The 19,363-nt window shown below is 48.2% G+C and overlaps 1 protein-coding gene across 1 annotated transcript in view; it reads left to right on the forward strand.

The window, feature by feature from the left end:
- The window catches only part of ulk4 (unc-51 like kinase 4), a 324,061-nt gene that overhangs the window by 206,031 nt on the left and 98,667 nt on the right, over positions 1-19,363 (forward strand). The window contains exon 31 of the mRNA XM_033015040.1: positions 6,437-6,485. Coding sequence (XP_032870931.1) covers positions 6,437-6,485 — 49 coding nt within the window. The remainder of the gene's footprint in view (positions 1-6,436; positions 6,486-19,363) is intronic.

A 19,363-nucleotide genomic window follows, 5' to 3' on the forward strand; every position in this document is an offset into this window, starting at 1 on the left:
GAAGGAGGTTCTTGCCATAGAGGGAGTACAGAGAAGGTTCACCAGACTGATTCCTGGGGTGTCAGGACTTTCATATGAAGAAAGACAGGATAGACTCGGCTTGTACTCGCTAGAATTTAGAAGATTGAGGGGGGATCTTATAGAAACATACAAAATTCTTAAGGGGTTGGACAGGCTAGATGTAGGAAGATTGTTCCCGATGTTGGGGAAGTCCAGAACAAGGGGTCACAGTTTAAGGATAAGGGGGAAATCTTTTATGACCGAGATGTAGTTGAGGCCAGTTCATTGGCTATATTTAAGAGGGAGTTAGATGTGGCCCTTGTGGCTAAAGGTATCAGAGGGTATGGAGAGAAGGCAGGTACAGGATACTGAGTTGGATGATCAGCCATGATCATATTGAATGGCGATGCAGGCTCGAAGGACCTATTCTCTATGTTTCTATGTTTCCATGCCTTGGTCATTTTACCTGTATCTATAACACAGGCCCTCTAATCCTGACCACCAATTCTTATGCCATATGCAAACTTACTAATCATACAATTATACATTAACATGTATCTAGCAAACAGCAAGTTTCCCAGACTGGATCTTGCGGTACTGGAACCTTGGAGCTCAAGATAGACTTAATTTTGTTAAAGTTTTATTAACGATTCAGTGTAGAAACAGAATTCGGCCCTCCAAGTCTGCGCCAACCTGCGACTCCACACGCTAACACTATCCTACACACACTTTACTGACAATTTACAATTTTACAAAGCCAATTAACCTACAAACCTGTACCTATTTAGAGTGGGGGCAGAAACCAGAGCACCCGGAGAAAACCCACACAGGACACAGGGAGAACGTACAAACTCAGTACAGACAGCACCTGTAGTCAGGGTGGAACCCTGGTCCCTGGTGCTGTGAGGCAGCAGCTCTACCCGCTGCGCCACCGTGCCGCCCAAATTAAAAATCTGATGTCAATATGTTTATAGTTTAAAATCATTCTTATTTGAGAGAATGCAGCCTTGAATTTCAAACTCATAGCAGTGCAATTTTGCCAGGTCAACTGTTATTACTTTGCAAATTCAACAGGATAGACACTAAATGCTGGAGTACCTCAGCGAGACAGGCAGCATCTCTGGATAGAAGGAATAGGTGATGTTTTAGATCGTGACCCAAAACATCACACATTCCTTCTATCCAGAGATGCTGCCTGACCCGCTGAGTTACTCCAGTATTTTGTGTCTATCTTCGGTTTAAACCAGCATCTGCAGTTCCTTCCTACAGGAGATTCAACAGGTTCTCTTAGAAACAGCACCTTTGAAGCATACTCCTCCAGTTGTCCATGGGGACATTGTTTCCCAGAGATTATGAGGGTGGTTATATTAATTAATCTTTGTTGCTTTCTGCTGAGACAATACATGGTAGTGACACCAATCTTCATTAATCTTCAGCAGGGCTGCCAACATTGGGTGAGAGTTGAGAGTGAGAAATTGCGAGGGAGCGTAGCGTCCGGGGGGGGGGGGGGGGGGGGGGGGGGGGGGGGATAATGGGGCGTTCCCCCTCCCACGGTAGGGAGCTTTTGCATTTTTCAGCTTGAAATTGTGCAATCTGGTGCATACTGTAACAAGTCTTTTAACTTGCATTTGAATGCAACATTTATGCTTTAAATTGGATTAGGTATGAATAAGGTTAGGCTAAATTACATTCCTAATTACATTCCACAATAGAGCCAGGCTGATCAACAGGTGCAGCACATGAATGACTATATTCATGTATGGAAATCAGATTATATTCATGCTGTTATGCATATATATAGAGAACATTTCAGAGAAACAAAGCAAAAGTTGGACTTCCATCACTGTTCTGCACAAATAAATCAATCAACCTTGTTCGAGAAGGAACTGCAGATGCCGGAGAATGGGAGGTAGACAAAATATTGCTGGAGTAACTCAGCGGGTGCAGCAGCGTCTGTGGAGAGAAGGAAATAGGCAACGTTTCGGGCCGAAACCCTTCTTCAGACGGTTTCAACCTTACCCTTTGAACATAGAAACAAGACGAAAATAATGCCACATATTCAATCATATATGGTTCAATGAAATTAAGATATATATGTTAAAATATATATGGAAACAGGCCCTTCCGCCCACAAAGTCCACACCGACCAGCAATCTATCATACACCAATTCCATCCATCACGCCAGGGACAATTTACAGAAGCCAATTAACCTACAAACCTGCGCTTCTTTCGGATATGGGAGAAACCGGAATATCCAGAGAAAACCCATGTGGTAGTAAGGCAGCAACTCTACTGCTGCGCCACCGTGCCACACCATTAAATGATTTTTTCTGTAATATATTTATTATGGTGTCACGTGAATAAAGATGAACACATGATTCTGATTTCTGCCCTTAGTTGGATAACACACATGTCCAGTCATTGTGTTTTATGGCTGGTTTTCAACCTCTTCAGGCTGAAGGTCTGGACTCGAAACATCACCCATTCTTTCTCTCCAGAGATGCTGCCTGCTGAGTTTTTCTAGTTTTTAGTGTCTATCTTCAGTTTAAACCAGCATCTGCAATTCCTTCCTACACTATTTGTTAAACAAAACAGGTCCTATTCTCATTATATAATTTTGTGATCAGCGTGAGAGTGTGAGAATTTTGTGAAATGTGTGAGTCTCACACTCAAAACGTGAGAGTTGGCAGCCCTGCTAATAATGCAAACATTTTAAGCAAGTTCCAATTGTTTGGACAAAAATCACTTATTACTGCTTTATAACAGTTAAGTTATTTTAAGACCATTTCAGAAATTATGGCAGTCAACAAAAAATCAACTAACAAATTAAAGCAAACTAAAAAAAAATAACATGTTCCCTTTCCTGACTCTCCCTCATAAGTACTTTAACGCTGCTAACAGAGCAAAGGGATATTAATCTCAAGAATCAAAATGGGGAAAGTGAGGGTAATTTTGCTTAAATGGTCATTCTAAGCCCATTCAGATCTGCATAGAGTCAGAGTTATACAACATGTACATGGCTGGCCCAATTTGTTCATAATGATCAAGTGGACATTCTGCGTGCCAGATCAGCACGCGTCCCAAGGACTGGCTGCAGTTCTCAGGTCGGCTCGCCTGCCCTGACTCTGCGAAAACTAATTGAAGACAAACATGTTTTTTCGGGTTACGGGCCGGATTCGGCCCGTTATCCGTAGGTTGCCGAACCCTGTCCTAGATGTTTGGCCTCATTGTGGTCCCCCCATGTTTTACAACTGGTTAGTTCTATCTCCGGCTGCTTCATGTTGTCGGCGGCTGCACATCCAACCAAGAAAGAAGAGAAGAGAAGAGATGCGACGTCATTCACAGCCGCCAACTGACGCGCTTCCCCAGACCGCACAGATCGCTCTGATGTGGCGCAAAAGAGACAAACTGTGCAGGGACTGAAGTCAGCGTGAGAATTCTGTCATCAGCGTGAGAATTGGCTGAAATGCGTGACTCACGCTCAAAGCGTGAGTTGGCAGCCCTGTCTAAGGCCAGGATGTGACAACAGACACACAGGGAGACACATACACAAAGGAAGACACACATACACACACACACACACACACACACACGGAGACAGACACACACAGGGAGACAGACAGACACACACACACAGGGAGAGAGACAGACACACACAATCACAGGGAGACAGACACACACACACACACAGGGAGACAGACATACACACACACACACGAGGAGCCACACACACACACACACACACACACACACACACACGGGGAGCCACACACACACACACACACACACACGGGGAGCCACACACACACACACACACACACACACACACGGGGAGCCACACACACACACACACACACACACACACACGGGGAGCCACACACACACACGGGGAGCCACACACACACACACGGGGAGACACGCACACACACACACAGGGAGACACACACACGGAGAGCCACACACACAGGGAGACACACACACACACACAGGGAGACAGAGACACACACGGGGAGACACACACACACAGGGATACACACACACACAGGGAGACACACACACAGAGACACACACACAGGGAGACACACACGGGGAGCCACACACACACAGGGAGACACAGAGACACACACGAGGAGACACACACAGGGATACACACGCACACACACAGGGAGACACAGAGAGACACACACACACGGTGAGCCACACACACACAGGGAGACACAGACACACACAGGGAGACACACACACACAAGGAGACACACACAGGGAGACAGACACACACACACCTTTCCTTCCCCCCATCCTCTCCCTCCCTCCCTCTTTCCTCCCCCTCTCTCTCTTTCCTCCCCTCCCTCTCTTTCCTCACCCTCTTTTCCTCACGCTTCCTCTTTCTCCCCTTTCTACATTCCCTCCCCCTGTCTCTCTTTGCCTCCATCCCTCCCTTTTTTTCTTTCTCCCTCTCTCTTTCTCCCCTCCCTCTCTTTCACCGGCCGCCCAATGGGGAGTCTGGCAGGCACGGTGTAGCGTGGATTGGCGGCGCTGGCGCTGCCACTCGAGTTGAAGGGCAGGAGGGAGGGAGCGAAGTTGCCCCGGCAGCGCAGAGCTCGCAGACGGCGCACAAAAACGCGGACACCCGCTGCCCGGGACCGACGCGCTTCCCCAATCCGTGCAGATCGCTGTCATGTGGCGCAAAGAGACAAACTGTGTAGCAAAGACCCTTTAGCTCCGCTATAGGATCTTTGCTGTGCAGGGACTGAAGACAGCCTGTCAGCGTGAGAATTCAGTCTTCAGCGTGAGGGCGTGAGAATTGGCTGGAATGCGTGAGTGTCACGCTCAAAGCGTGAGAGTTGGCAGCCCTGATCTTCAGTAATTAAAGAAGGGGCCCGCTCTGAAACGTCACCTATCCATGTTCTCCAAAGATGCTGCCTGACCCGCTGAGTTACTCCAGCACTCTGTGAAACGTCACCTATCCATGTTGTCCTGCACTTTGTGTCTTTTTTTTGTAGTAACACAACATTAGATTCTCACCTCAAAATGGAGTCCTAATTTGACCTACTCCCCATCTTGATCTCTTGACTGATGATCCCACCCAACCCTGCCCCTCTCCTGACCCTATGGAACATGTGATGAATCACCCTCAAGCCTTGGTCACCTGTGTAATTATTATGCTCATCCCAGGCAGCTAATACTTCTAACCTCACCAAGATTCCCTCTCTATTACCTCACCCCTCCCGCCCACACACCCCTGAATGTGTGGGCACTCTTTGCAAATACAGACATGTGCAGCACCCGTTCAATTCGGCAAAGAAGGCTTTTGATAGTTTGATCTTCATTCATCTGGGTATTAAGTATAGAAGTTAACATGTTATGTTATAATTAGTTGTACAGGACTTTGGTGTGACTACATTTGTAGGAGTGTCCAGTTCTGGTCACTTTGTTCTAGGAAGGATGTTGTTAAGCTGGAAAGAGTGCAGAGAAATTTACTAGAATAATGCCAGGAAGAGTCCTGAGCTATAGGAAGAAATTGCGCAGTGTAGGAGTTTATTCCCCAGAGTGCAGGAAGACTAGGGGTGATCTTATAGAATTGTACAAATTCATGAGGGGAATAGATAGGCAGAGACTTTTACCCAGGATAGGTGAATCAATAACCAGGACCGTTTAGACCCACCATGTTAGATAATTAGAACAGTTTGACAGTAATATAGCTTCTTTTATTATATCTGGTGTATCCAAAATTAATGTTATTTTTGCCAATTGTATCAGCATTATTGTTTAGGAAGGACATGTTCAGCACAGACATTGTGGGCTGACGGGCCTGTTCTTGTGCTGTACTGTTCAATGTTCCATCTACGATCAAAGGACATGGGCCAAACGCCTGCAAATGGGGCTAGCTTAGTTGGGACATCTTCAGCGACATGGATCATTTGAGACCATGTGCTTGTTTCTTTGCTGTACATGACTATTATCTTACATAAAGCAATGATTGGTGTGACATTTTTAATGTTGCTCATAGTTTGTTGCAAATTGATCTCCTCAGCCTGCACGTGGTCCATATCTGTCCACACACTGAACATCCATGTGCCCATCAAAAACCACCACTAAACTTGCTCATTTTTAATAACTTGACTGCAAAGTCCACATTCTCACCAAAATTTACAATTTGTACCCTTTTACATTTGAATCTTGATAGTGTTTACTCCCTCCCTCGTGTCACAGTATGTTTTGATCAATAAAGCAGGCACTAAGTCATTTCCAATAAACTCTGACATAGCTCACACTTATTGGGTATGTACAAGCTTAATGAGGAACTGCATCAGTAAACAGTCGGTGTTCTGCATAAATCCTGGCAACACATCCATGCATTTCAGCATCAATAGCAAATAGAATATTGTAACTCTGTCGTGTAACTAATGCAACGTTAATCATTCTTGTTTTCAGATTGATTGAAGAAAGTCAGATTGTGCCCAGTCTTTTCCATGTTATATTGGTGAGTACCAAGTCTTTTTCCCCATTTCACTCTGAAGGGTCTGGAGCTACAGGGAGAGGTTGAGCAGGCTGGGTCTCTATTCCTTGGAGCGCTGGAGGATGAGGGGTGATCTTATAGAGGTGTATAAAATCATGAGAGGAAACGATCGGGTTGATGCACAGAGTCTCTTGCCCAGAGTAGGGGAATCGAGGATCAGAGGTTTCAGGTGAAGGGGAAAAGATTTTATAGGTATCTTAGAGGTAACTTTTTCACACAAAAGATGGTGGGTGTAGGATAGGTTTGGAGGGATGTGGGCCAAACCCGGGCAGGTGGGATAGTGTAGATGGGGCATGTTGGCCGGTGTGGCCAAGTTGGGCCAAAGGGCCTGTTTCCACACTGTATGACTCTAAAAAATGTGGTTTGGTCCTGACCCAAAACGTCACCTGTCCATACCCTCCACAGATGCTTACTGACTCACTCGGTTTCTCCAGCACTTTCCACCACAAAACAACTTCACGACTCCACTTTTGTTGTGGTTGGTAGAATGATCCATGGTTTAGCAGGTGATTCTGAACACTAATGTATTTTTCAAATGCAATGCCAGTCGTTCAGCTACTGGCTGTCAACTCAGGAGATCACCAGGGAAACAAAGGAGACAATGAGCAAGGTAGATAAAAATGCTGGAAAAACTCAGTGTGTGACCAAGGGTCTCAACCCTAAACGTCACCTTTTCCTTCGCTCCGTAGATGCTGCCTCACCCGCTGAGTTTCTCCAGCATTTTTATCTACCTTCGATTTTCCAGCATCTGCAGTTCCTTTATCACTGAAGGTTGTGAGCTGTGGGAAGTGGGAGATAAGCGTCCAGATCTCGCTACTCCCTGCAGTGGTTTGTTCTGTACTTCTTCATTTCAATGTGTTTGTGGTATTGCACCTTGTTCCCTTTATACTGCATCTGTACATTGTCAACGGCTCGATTGTCATCATGCATTATCTTTCCGTTACCATGGTTACCATGCAACAAAAGTAGTTCACTGTACCTTGGTAAACTAAACTAAACTAAATTAAAAATACACATGGCTAACGGAGAGGCGATGGCAAGTGGGGTCAGGAAACAATGGTACGTTATTGTCATGTACCCATTTTTGCGTACAGTTCAGTAAAAATCTTAATGTACATAAGCACAATCAAACCTAAATACAAGTGTGTAAGTATAATAGATTACAATGAGGCAGTGCACAAGAGTCACCACATTTCCAGCAAGTGGTTAACAATGTACAGTGTTAACGTGGCCATGATGGCTCATTGTCCTGACGGCCGGCAGTACTGGGCCCAGTACTATGGGACCCCCATAGTCCTGACGGCCAGCAGTACTGGGTCCCATTGTCCTGGTGGCCGGCAGTACTGGGCCCATTGTCCTGACGGCCGGCAGTACTGGGCCCATTGTCCATGTGGCCAGCAGCACTGGGCCCATTGTCCTGACGGCCGGCAGTACTGGGCCCACTGTCCTGACGGCCGGCAGTACTGGGCCCATTGTCCTGACGGGCAGCAGTACTGGGCCCATTGTCCTGACGGCCAGCAGTACTGGGCCCATTGTCCATGTGGCCAGCAGCACTGGGCCCATTGTCCTGACGTCGGCAGTACTGGGCCCATTGTCCATGTGGCCAGCAGCACTGGGCCCATTGTCCTGACGGCCGGCAGTACTGGGCCCACTGTCCTGACGGCCGGCAGTACTGGGCCCATTGTCCTGACGGGCAGCAGTACTGGGCCCATTGTCCTGACGGCCAGCAGTACTGGGCCCATTGTCCTGATGGCCAGCAGTACTGGGCCCATTGTCCTGACGGCCAGCAGTACTGGGCCCATTGTCCTGACGGCCAGCAGTACTGGGCCCATTGTCCATATGGCCAGCAGTACTGGGCCCATTGTCCTGACGGCCAGCAGTACTGGGCCCATTGTCCATATGGCCAGTAGTACTGGGCCCATTGTCCTGACGGCCAGCAGTACTGGGCCCATTGTCCATATGGCCAGCAGTACTGGGCCCATTGTCCTGACGGCCGGCAGTACTGGGCCCATTGTCCTGACGGCCGGCAGTACTGGGCCCATTGTCCTGACGGCCAGCAGTACTGGGCCCATTGTCCTGACGGCCAGCAGTACTGGGCCCATTGTCCATGTGGCCAGCAGTACTGGGCCCATTGCCCTGACGGCCGGCAGTACTGGGCCCATTGTCCTGACGGCCAGCAGTACTGGGTTGGGCCTACAGTTGATCTCCTCAACCACTATAAAGAAGCTGAAATGATGGAAGTGTGGGCCTCAAAGCAGTTGTGAATGATAAAAGAAGGGAGATAGTGAATGAAGTGTCATGAAATGGGATCAAGTTGCCTGGTTGTCTTTGATAAGAGAGTGGAGGTTAAGGGACTGAGGGAGGGGGCGTTGTTGTCAGGGTGAGGTGTAAAGCTTTACACCATAACAACAGTTCACTGTAAATGGGGACATTTGCTGAGTTGTGCTTCGTTGCTGCAATACTGGGAATTCACATTTTAGTCTTTATGGAAGTGCTTTTACGGTGACTTCTATCGTCTTGTTTCCCCACTTAGTCTTCGCCGCCTCTAATCCTGAACCTCACAGCTGTTGCTCTGTGTAGATTTACGTGGCTTCCAGCACCTTATTTAACTTGTGGCTCTTGTTTGAAAGCCTGACCTTTTCTGTGTCTCAGCCAACCCCAACAGAACCTAATCCATCTACATGTTTCAGAGTTGTAACTGAGAAACTATCAGATTATATTGTTATTATTATTATCATGTGCACCAAGATAGTGAAGACTTGTGTTGGTCTATGTTGTGGTGACAACCAGTGAGTGACCAAAACTACACGAGAAAAAGTTGTCCTATAACTTCCCTGCTCTTACTTTTTGTGCCCTAGCTAATAAAGGTTTAGGTTTATTATTGTCATGTACGGAGATACAGTGAAACGTTTTGTTTTCATGCGATCCAAACAGATCAGAGACACCATACATAGATACAATCAGAACAGTGGGACAGTCGAGCTGCTGCCTCACAGCGCCAGAGACGCGGGCCTGATTGACTGTAGGTGCTGTCTGTGTGGAGTTTGTATGTTCTCCCTGTAACTGCGTGGTTTCCTCCAGGTGCTCTGGCTTCGTTCGACATTCCAAAGACTTGCAGGTTTTTAGGTTAATTTGCTCTGTGAATTGCCCCCTAGTGTGTGGGATGCAAAAGTGGGATAACATAGAACTAGCGTCAGAGTGGTCGATATCTGTTTGCACGTTGTATCTCTCAAGTCAACTAAACTCAACAATCAGTTCAATAGGTGGAGCAAAGGGGAAGATACAGAGTGCAGTTCTCAACATTGTAGCGCATCAGTTCCAGAGACAAAGTCCAATGTCCGCAATGGGGTAGAGGTGAATCGTACAGCACCTAGCTCATGGAAGGACCTTCTGTGGCAGAGAGTTCCAGAGATTCACCACTCTCTGTGGGAAAAATGTTTTTCTCATCTCGGTCTTAAAGGATTTCCCCTTTATCCTTAAACTGTGACCCCTTGTCCTGGACTTCCCCAACATCGGGAAAAATCTCCTGCATCTAGCCTGTCCAACCCCTTAAGAATGTTGTAAGTTTCTATAAGATCCCGCCTCAATCTTCTAAATTCTAGCGAGTACAAGCCGAGTCTATCCAGTCTTTCTTCATATGAAAGTCCTGACAGGAATCAGTCTGGTGAACCTTCTCTGTACTCCCTCTATGGCAAGAATGTCTTTCCTCAGATTTGGAGACCAAATGGGCAACTTAGGACTTTAGTCCTTGGAGTGCAAGAGGCTGAGGGGTGGTGATCTTATAGGGTCTTTTACCCAGAGTAGGGGAATCGAGAACCAAAGGACTTAGGTTTAAGGTGAGAAAGAAAAGATTTAATAGGAACCTGAGGGGCAACATTTTCACACAGTGGGTGGAAGGTATATGGGCCAAATGTGGACAATGGGACCAGTGCAGGTGGGTCACCCTGGTCAGCATGGGCAAGTTCTGCCGAAGGACCAGTTTCCATGCTGTATCACTCTGTGACAACTTTCCTTTAGCTCGGTGACCAAAACTGAATACTGTACTCCAAGTGCAGCCTTACCAATGTATTATAAAACTGTAACATAACATCCCATCTTGTATACTCAATACCCTGACTCATCAAGGCCAATGTATCGAAAGCCTTCTTGACCACTCTTGCCACCTGCCACCTGGTTTCAAAGAATGATGTACCTGCAATGATCCCTGTGTATCAGTTTTCCCCAAGGAGGAAGACATGTGAGGCAGTGAGATCAGTGCGGAGAACTCCAGTTTAAATTCCATTTGGAATATTTTGGAGGACCAAGAAACCAAGAAACCAAGAACCAAGAACCAAGAACACCAATGTGCAAGGGCAGCTTGAGATCAAAACGGAGGAGGTGTTAAAGTTAAAGGGAGGAGCTGTCCCTTCTTGTACAGGGCCTCAGCATTCATGGACCAGGGCTCTTGAAGAGCATTAAGGTGGATAAAAACCTGATGTGATTCAGCCCAGGTTATTGAGAGAGGCAAGAGGAGATTACAACCGCCTTGGCAAAGGTCTTTCTGTCTTCTCTAGCCACAGGTGAGGTCAGGAGGACAGGACAGTAGCTAACATTGGTCTATTATTTAAGTAGGGAAGTAGAGAGATTCGGGGGAATATTACATGGGTGAGCCTCGGATAAGTATTTGGAAACTCATTTGGAAGAGAATGGGTTTATTCGGGACAGTCAGCATGGCTTTGTACATGGCAGGTCGTGTCTTACTGATTGTGCTTTTGGAGGAGGTGATGAATGAATGAATACGTTTATTGGCCAGGTCTGTACACATACAAGGAATTTGCCTTGATGCTCCACTCGCAAGTAACATCACAACATACAATAAACAGTATAGAATCAAACATAAAACATTCAAGATAAATCGATGAGGGTGGGGCGGTGGATGTTGTTGACATGGATTGGAGTAAGGCATATGATAAAGTCCCTCATTGTAGGCTGATCCAAAATAGTAAAATGCACAGGTCACATGGATTCAGAACCGGTTTATTCATAGAAGGTAAAGGGCTGTGATGGAAGGGCAGTATAAGTGGGGAAGTCATGGAGCAGCTATATAGGGCCTTGCTTAGGCCACATTGCGTGCAGTTCTGGTTGCTCCATTATAGGATGGATGTGGGGGCTTTGGAGAGCGTGCAGAGGAGGTTTACCAGAATTATGCCGGGATTAGGGGGTACAGGTGCACAACCTTTTATCCGGAGTTCCGGAAACCGAAAAGCTCCGAAAACCGGACATTTTATCCAGGATGTCGTCTGCACACCAAAGCTTGCGTTTGGCGCCAAACTTGACCCGAAACGACCCACGGTCAACCCAGGTCTGTACTACTGTAGCGGCTGCCTCCTCCCCGGAGACCGGGGAGACACTTAAACATCTGAAAATCATTGCTTAAATGTTAGTCAGTTAGTTTGGAGGGCTTTTATGTGAAGGGGGGTGGGGGGGGGGGTGAAGGGGGAAACTTTAATTCTTAGTCCCCTACCTGGTCGGAGAGGCGGGGAGCGGGCAATGCCTTACCGGGTCGCCGTGCAGTAAGCTCCGGAGCGCTGTGGCCGCCGACTCCCAACATCGCGGAGCTGGGGCTGCAGGCGTCCGGCCGCGGGTGGCGCCGGTTGTAGCTCCGACCCCGGCAACTCTTCCCCTGGCTGCGCGGACGCCCGCAGCCCCAGCTCAGCGATGTTGTGTGTCGGCGGCCACAGCGCTCCGGAGCTTACCGCATGGCGACCCGGTAATAGCGCTTTCTCACGGGGCGACTTGACGCAAGAGTTAACCAGAGTTGAACATCGTGGGAACCCCGTGCGATAACCGTACGGCATTCGTGGACCACCGTGGCGCTAACGGCAGGTACTCGTGTAACTTGGTGACTCGGGAGAAAATTCAAGCAAGTTTGAATTTCTCCAAGAGTGACTTGTACACTTGTGGTTGAAGTTTGCAACATTATATGCACGTAGTGGCCAGTGCGATATCCGTATTAACTCTTGCGTGTACCGTGGGAACTCCTGCGAACGGTGAACCCGGAAGCTGGACAGAGGGGACAGAAGGTAAGTAATCTGGAATGAACATGCTGTTAGGCTAGGATCATTCTCTGCGAGATGATCTTAGTGCGGGAGACAAGTGTAGGAGAGGTGTACTGACTGTGTGGGCAGAACTTTGGAAGTGATTGCCCACCATTCTCAAAAGCCGCTGTGTCTCCCTGTCCATCCAACTCCAGAGGAATCCGCGCCCCCTCATCCGCAACCCGGGTTCCTCTGGAGTTAGAGCGGGGCTGGGCTAGAGTTGCTGCTGGCTGTGAGTCTCTGGGATCTCCGTGCTTGCAGTCGGTGTCCCGTTGGTCCTAACGTCTCCGGCCACCCCCCTGGACTGGAGCTGAGACTGTGAACTGTACCACCCTTGCCCCCTCCCTCTGCAACTGCAAACAACCCCACAGTTCCCAGTCTCAGCTCCTGTACAGGGGGGTGGCCGGAGACGTCACAGCCCGAGCTGCGCCCCCTCATCCGCAACCCCAAGAACAAGACGTACCTTGCACACCATCAGCTTCTGTCCCTACGGGGAGCGTGTTCCTCTGGAGTTGGAACGGGGCTGCGCTGCTGCTGGCTGTGGGTCTCTGGGATCTCCGTGCTTGCAGTGGGCCTGGGGGTCGGTGTCCCGTTGGTCCTGACGTCTCCGGTGACTGGCACTGACCTGCTGGCATCGCCGACGTGAAGACAGTGCAAAGTCCCCGCGCCGGTGCAATGGGCGGAGAGCTGAAGAGGGGAGGGAAGGGGACACACACATGGCCGGGAAGCAGAGGGGTGTAGGTGGGGTGAAACTGAAGGGAGCGACAATCTGCTGCTGCCTGCCCGCTGAGTTAAAAAGTTCCCACGCAAGACTCACGATGCACTGCATATCGTGACCGTGGGAACTTTTTAACTCAGCGGGCAGGCAGCAGCAGATTGTCAATTATTAACCCTACCGCGCAATTACCTTCTCTTTTATGAATGGGGATTCACAATGTTCATTCAAGATTTAACGGGAAAGCTCGGGAGACGGACGTCACTCGCACAAATAACAGAAATGCCGAGTACCCGTGGGAACTCTTTATCTACCCCCCGTCATATCGTGTGATATCGTGCTAGACCACGACCACTTCACTCTGGTTACATCTTGCGTCAAGTCGCCCCGTGAGAAAGCGCTTTACGGCATTGCCCGCTCCCCGCTGGCATCCCAGCGCTGCGACGCCGCCGACTCCCAACATCGCGGAGCTGGGGCTGCGGGCGTCCGGCCGCGGGCGGCGCTGGATTTGGAGCGCCGCGCAGCCAAGGGTAGAGTTGCCGGGGTCGGGGCTCCAACCGGCGCTGCACGCGGCCGGACGCCCGCAGCCCCCAGCTCCGCGATGTTGGGAGTCGGCGGCCACAGCGCTCCGGAGCTTACTGCACGGCGACCCGGTAAGGCATTGCCCGCTCCCCGCCTCTCCGACCAGGTAGGGGACTAAGAATTAAAGTTTCCCCCTTCACCCCCCCACCACATAAAATCCCTCCAAACTAACTGACTAACATTTAAGCAATGATTTACAATGATTTCCCGGTCTCCGGGGTGGAGGCAGCCGCTCCAGACTTTTCAAGCCGCCCGCGCTACCTACCTAATCTACGCTAAAAATCTTCCATTCGGAAATCCGAAAAATTCCGAAATCCGAGAAGTGTCTGGTCCCAAGGCTTTCGGATAAAAGGTTGTGCACCTGTATTAGCTACAGGGAGAGGTTGTTTACACCAGTTCTTCAGAGATGCTGCCTGACCCACTGTGTTAGTCCATTTAACTCATCCATGAACCATGAAATTAAAGTGATGAGAGGAAAGTCCAGGATTGGGGATGTGCAAAGATTGGGGAGGGGTGGGGTGGGGTGGGGTGGGGTGGGGTGGGGAGGGGAGGGGAGTCAGTCTCAGTTTTCCCCAACGACAGAAGGGGGAGGAGTTGTACAGTTTGATAGCCACAGGGAAGAAGGATCTCCTGTGGCTTTCTGTGCTGCATCTTGGTGGGACCAGTCTGTTGCTGAAGGTGCTCCTCAGGTTGACCAGTGTGTCACGGAGGGGGTGAGCTAGTATTGTCCAGGATGTTCCACAGTTTGAGGAGCATCCTCCCCTCCAAGACCACCTCCCATGAATCCAACTCCACTCCCAGGACGGAGCCAGCCTTCCTGATGAACTTGTTGATCCTATTGACATCCGCAGCCTTCGCCCTGCTGCCCCAGCACACGGCAGCGACGAAGTTGGCGCTGGCCACCACTGATTGGTAGAATATCTGCAGCATCTCACTGCAGATGTTGAAGGAGCGAAGCCTTCTCAAAAAGTACAGGCGGCTCTGTCCCTTCTTGTACAGGGCCCCAGCGTTCCTGGACCAGTCCAGTTTACTGTCCAGGTACACTCCGAGGTATTTGTATTCCCTGGTAAACTGCACATTCACACCATTGATGGAGGCAGGGGACAGGGGTGTTCCACTCCTCCTAAAGTTCACCACAAATCTCTTAGTCTTGTCGGTGTTGAACTGCAGGTGATTCAGCCCACACCACTCAACAAAGTTGTTGTTGACTACACCTCTGTATTCAGCTTCCCTCCCCTCACTGATGCAGTCCACAATTGCAGAGTCATCTGAAAACTTCTGCCGGTGGCAGGAGACGGAGTTGTATCTAAAGTCCGAGGTGTAGATGGTGAACAGGGAGTGCGAGAGGCCCGTCCCCTGTGGGGCCCCTGTGTTGCTCACCACCATGTCCGAGACGCAGTTCTGTAGCCTGACATTGTGTCAGTCCAGTCAGGTAGTTGGTGATCCAGGATACCAATGGAGCATCCACCCTCATCTTTGTCAGTTTGCAGGCCGGATGGTGTTAAAAGCTCTGGAGAAGTCAAAACACATGACTCTCACAATGCTCCCCGGCTTATCCAGGTGAGCATAGGAACGATGGAGCAGGTGGATGATGGTGTCCTCAACCCCCATCTTTGCTTGGTAAGCAAACTGCAGTGGGTCCAGGCAGGGTTGAACCAGGGGTCGCAGGTGAGTGATCATCAGCCTCTCCAGGGACTTCACGATGTCTGAAGTCAGCGCCACCGGCCTGTTGTCATTGGAGGAGCTGGGACGCGTCCTCTTTGGTACAGGAACCAGGCAGGATGTCTTCCACATCACAGGAACCATCTCCAGACTCAAGCTCAGGTTGAAGATATGCTGAAGTACTCCGCACAACTGGCTGACACACACGCCTTGAGTACCAAGTGCTGACACCACGGGACCTGTGGCTTTGCCTGGGCCGAGTCTGTCAGCTCCTTGCTCACCTGTTCAACCTTGATGGTCAGGCGCGACAAAGAAAGGGCAGAGGAAGTGGACCAGGGGGATTGAAGGGGAGAGTCTGTCGGGGAGCAGGGGCGAAGGTACACAGAAGATGGAAGGGTTGTGGTCAAAGGTAGATCTTCAAGCTAGAGGCCTGTGACCACTGGAGTTCCACACACATCTGTGCTGGGATCTCTGCTGTTTGTGATATGTATACATGGTTGTAAATGTGGATGGGTTGGTGAGTAAGTTTGCTGACAACACCAACATTGGAGGAGTTGCAGACAGTGAGGAACGTTGTCAGAAGATGTCGATCAGCTGCAGAAACGGGCAGTGAAATTGCAGATGGAGTTTAACCCGAGCATGTGTGAGGTGTTGCACTTTGGGAGGTTGAATGTAAGGGGAAGATGTACAGTTCATGGCAAGACCCTTAACAGCATTGATGTGCAGAGGAATCTCGGGGTCCAAGTTCATAGCTCACTGCAGGTGGCAGCACAAGTAGATAAGGTGGTAAAGAAGGTGTATGGTATGCTTTCTTTCATTGCCAGGAGCACTGAGTGTAAGAGTCAGGAAGTCATGATGCGGCTCTGGAGGACACGTGTGGACAAATGAGATCAGTTTAACTGGGCATCATGTAGGGCAGGGACAATGTGGGCTGAAGGGCCCGTTCCTGAGCTGTACTGTTCTCTGCTCCATGTTGTAACTGTGAACATAACACAGTACATGACAGGAACAGACCCTTTGTTCCACGTGGTCTGTGCCAAACATGATACCAAGTTAATCTGCCCTCCCCTACCTGCACGTGATCCATATCCCTCCATTCCCTGCACATCCAAGTGCCTCTCAAACACGCCCATCGTATCTGCTGAAGACACAGTTGACAGTATTGGAGCAAATCCCTTGGGGTTATAGGGCCTTAATAAAGGAAGCAAGATCCTTAATGAAATTGTGGATTTCACCAAAGAAAATGAACATTTTAAAATTCAAGACTCGGGTATGTAGCAGAAAATTATTGAAAACAGGATGATTCAGAGAAAACAAAATGAAAAGCATGCATCGATCAATGCGGTGCCTCGTGTTTGGATTACTGTTATATGGATCAGGGTGTTTTCTAAATTTCAATATTTTTAGATGATAGGCTTTTGGGATAGCTTTATTCAGTTTGTGACCATCACTGGAGGTACTGGGTTGGTGTAAAATGTCCAGCACTAATTAATAAAGAGTTGTGGAATTGTTGCATTCAGTTGCGAAGTGGGTTACATTTTAATATAATGAATCTAATGTCATTTAATTTGATGGAGCAAGGATGTCCTACTGCAGTTGTACAGGGCCCTGGTGAGACCGCACCTGGAGTATTGTGTGCAGTTTTGGTCTCCTAATTTGTGGAAGGACATTATTGCTATTGCGAGAGTGCAGCGTAGGTTCACCAGGTTAATTCCCGGGATGGCGAGACTGTCATATGATGAAAGAATGGGTCGACTGGGCTTGTACTCACTGGAATTTAGAAGGATGAGAAACATATAACATTCTTAGAGGATTAGACAGGCTAGATGCAGGAAAAATGTTCCCGATGTTGGGGGAGTCCTGAACCAGGGGTCACAGTTTAAGAATAAGGGGTAAGCCATTTAGTAAGTTAGTAAGTAAGTAATTTTTAATTATTAAGCACTTTTAAATCAAATCACGTTGAAGCCAAAGTGCTTTACAGAGAAGAAATCAGATTACCATACATCCATATAAAATAAAAATATAAAAAAGACACAACACACTATAGAATTTAACATGAACGTCCCCCCACAGCAGAATCAACACTTTCCACTGTGAGGGAAGGCACTAAAAAGTCCAGTCCTCCTCCTCTTAGGACTGAGATTAGGAAAAACTGGAGTATTGCATACAGTTTTGGTCTCCTAATCTGAGGAAAGACATTCTTGCCATAGAGGGAGTACAGAGAAGGTTCACCAGACTGATTCCTGGGATGTTAGGACTTTCATATGAAGAAAGACTGGATAGACTCGGCTTGTACTCGCTAGAATTTAGAAGATTGAGGGGGGATCTTATAGAAACTTACAAAATTCTTAAGGGGTTGGACAGGCTAGATGCAGGAAGATTGTTCCCAATGTTGGGGAAGTCCAGGACAAGGGGTCATAGTTTAAGGATAAGGGGGAAATCTTTTAGGACCGAGATGAGGAAAACATTTTTCACACAGAGTGTGTGAAAATTTTTCACACAGATTTCTGTACTCCCTCTATGGCAAGAATGTCTTTCTTCAGATTAGGTGAATCTCTGGAATTCTCTGCCACAGAAGGTAGTTGAGGCCAGTTAATTGGCTATATTTAAGAGGGAGTTAGATGTGGACCTTGCGGCTAAAGGGATCAGGGGGTATGGAGAGAAGGCAGGTACAGGATACTGAGTTGGATGATCAGCCATGATCATATTGAATGGCGGTGCAGGCTCGAAGGGCCGAATGGCCTACTCCTGCACCTATTTTCTATGTTTCTATGTTTCTTCACCCAGAGAGTTGTGAATCTGTGGAATTCTCTGCCACAGAAGGCACTGGTGGCCGATTCAAGAGAGTTAGATTTAGCTCTTAAGGCTAAGGGAATCAAGGGATATGGGGGAAAAAGCCGGAACGGGGTTGTGATTTTGGGTGATCAGCCATGGTGCCGGCTCGCAGGGTCGAATGGCCTACTCCTGCACCTATTTTCTATGTTGTATGTTTCTATGATGGCATTTCATGCTGACCCAGTACAGCAGTGACGGTCACACACTTTTACTGTCGAAAACTTTTAATCACCTCTTTAATGTTATTCATTTGATGTCATTTAGTCCAGAATTTTAAAACAATAAAAATCTTTTTGATTCTGCTTACCTGAATGTACCATGAATTCAAATGCATCAAGTATGCTTTGATACCACACGACAGTGAGTGTTTGTGTGTGTGTGTGATGTTGTAGGAACATGCAGCTAAAGCAAACAGCAACATTTTAATCGATAACAGTGAAGTGTGTGAGAACACCAGAGAGCAGGAGTGTATTCCACTCTGTTAAAAAAGGCGGCTGACATACCATCCTCGGTGTTGTCTGCTGTTAGTGCAAAGCCCAGGGGAATAATTGTGGGTCTGCGCTCTGCCTCATCAACGTGCACAATGGAGACGTTGACTGGGAGAATCTCATTGCTGTTTCACGAGCTGTTACTGTGCATGTCGCTGCAGAACGGGACTTTAATGATGCCTTAACGAAGTGGAGTATGATCAGAAGAGCAATCTTCACCTGTGCTAATGCTTGTGTCTGCTGGCGGAGGACTGCTGGCAGTGTAGTTCAGCCTCCGGGGCAGGGTGTTAATACAAGTGAGAGCAGCTTTGCTGATTGCGGGAAATAAACTTGCTGTAAAATATTAAACACCAAAAAACATTAGCATACTGCAGAACTGTTCATTATCACAGTCAAATAAAAATAGGCTGGAGTTATAATAATTGGTGCTGCTATTCAAACTGAACCCAGTACAGTGTATGAAGTTAACGTTATCTTTCCTAC

This window comes from Amblyraja radiata, chromosome 2, assembly GCF_010909765.2.
Source record: "Amblyraja radiata isolate CabotCenter1 chromosome 2, sAmbRad1.1.pri, whole genome shotgun sequence".
NCBI classification, from domain to species: Eukaryota; Metazoa; Chordata; class Chondrichthyes; order Rajiformes; family Rajidae; genus Amblyraja; species Amblyraja radiata.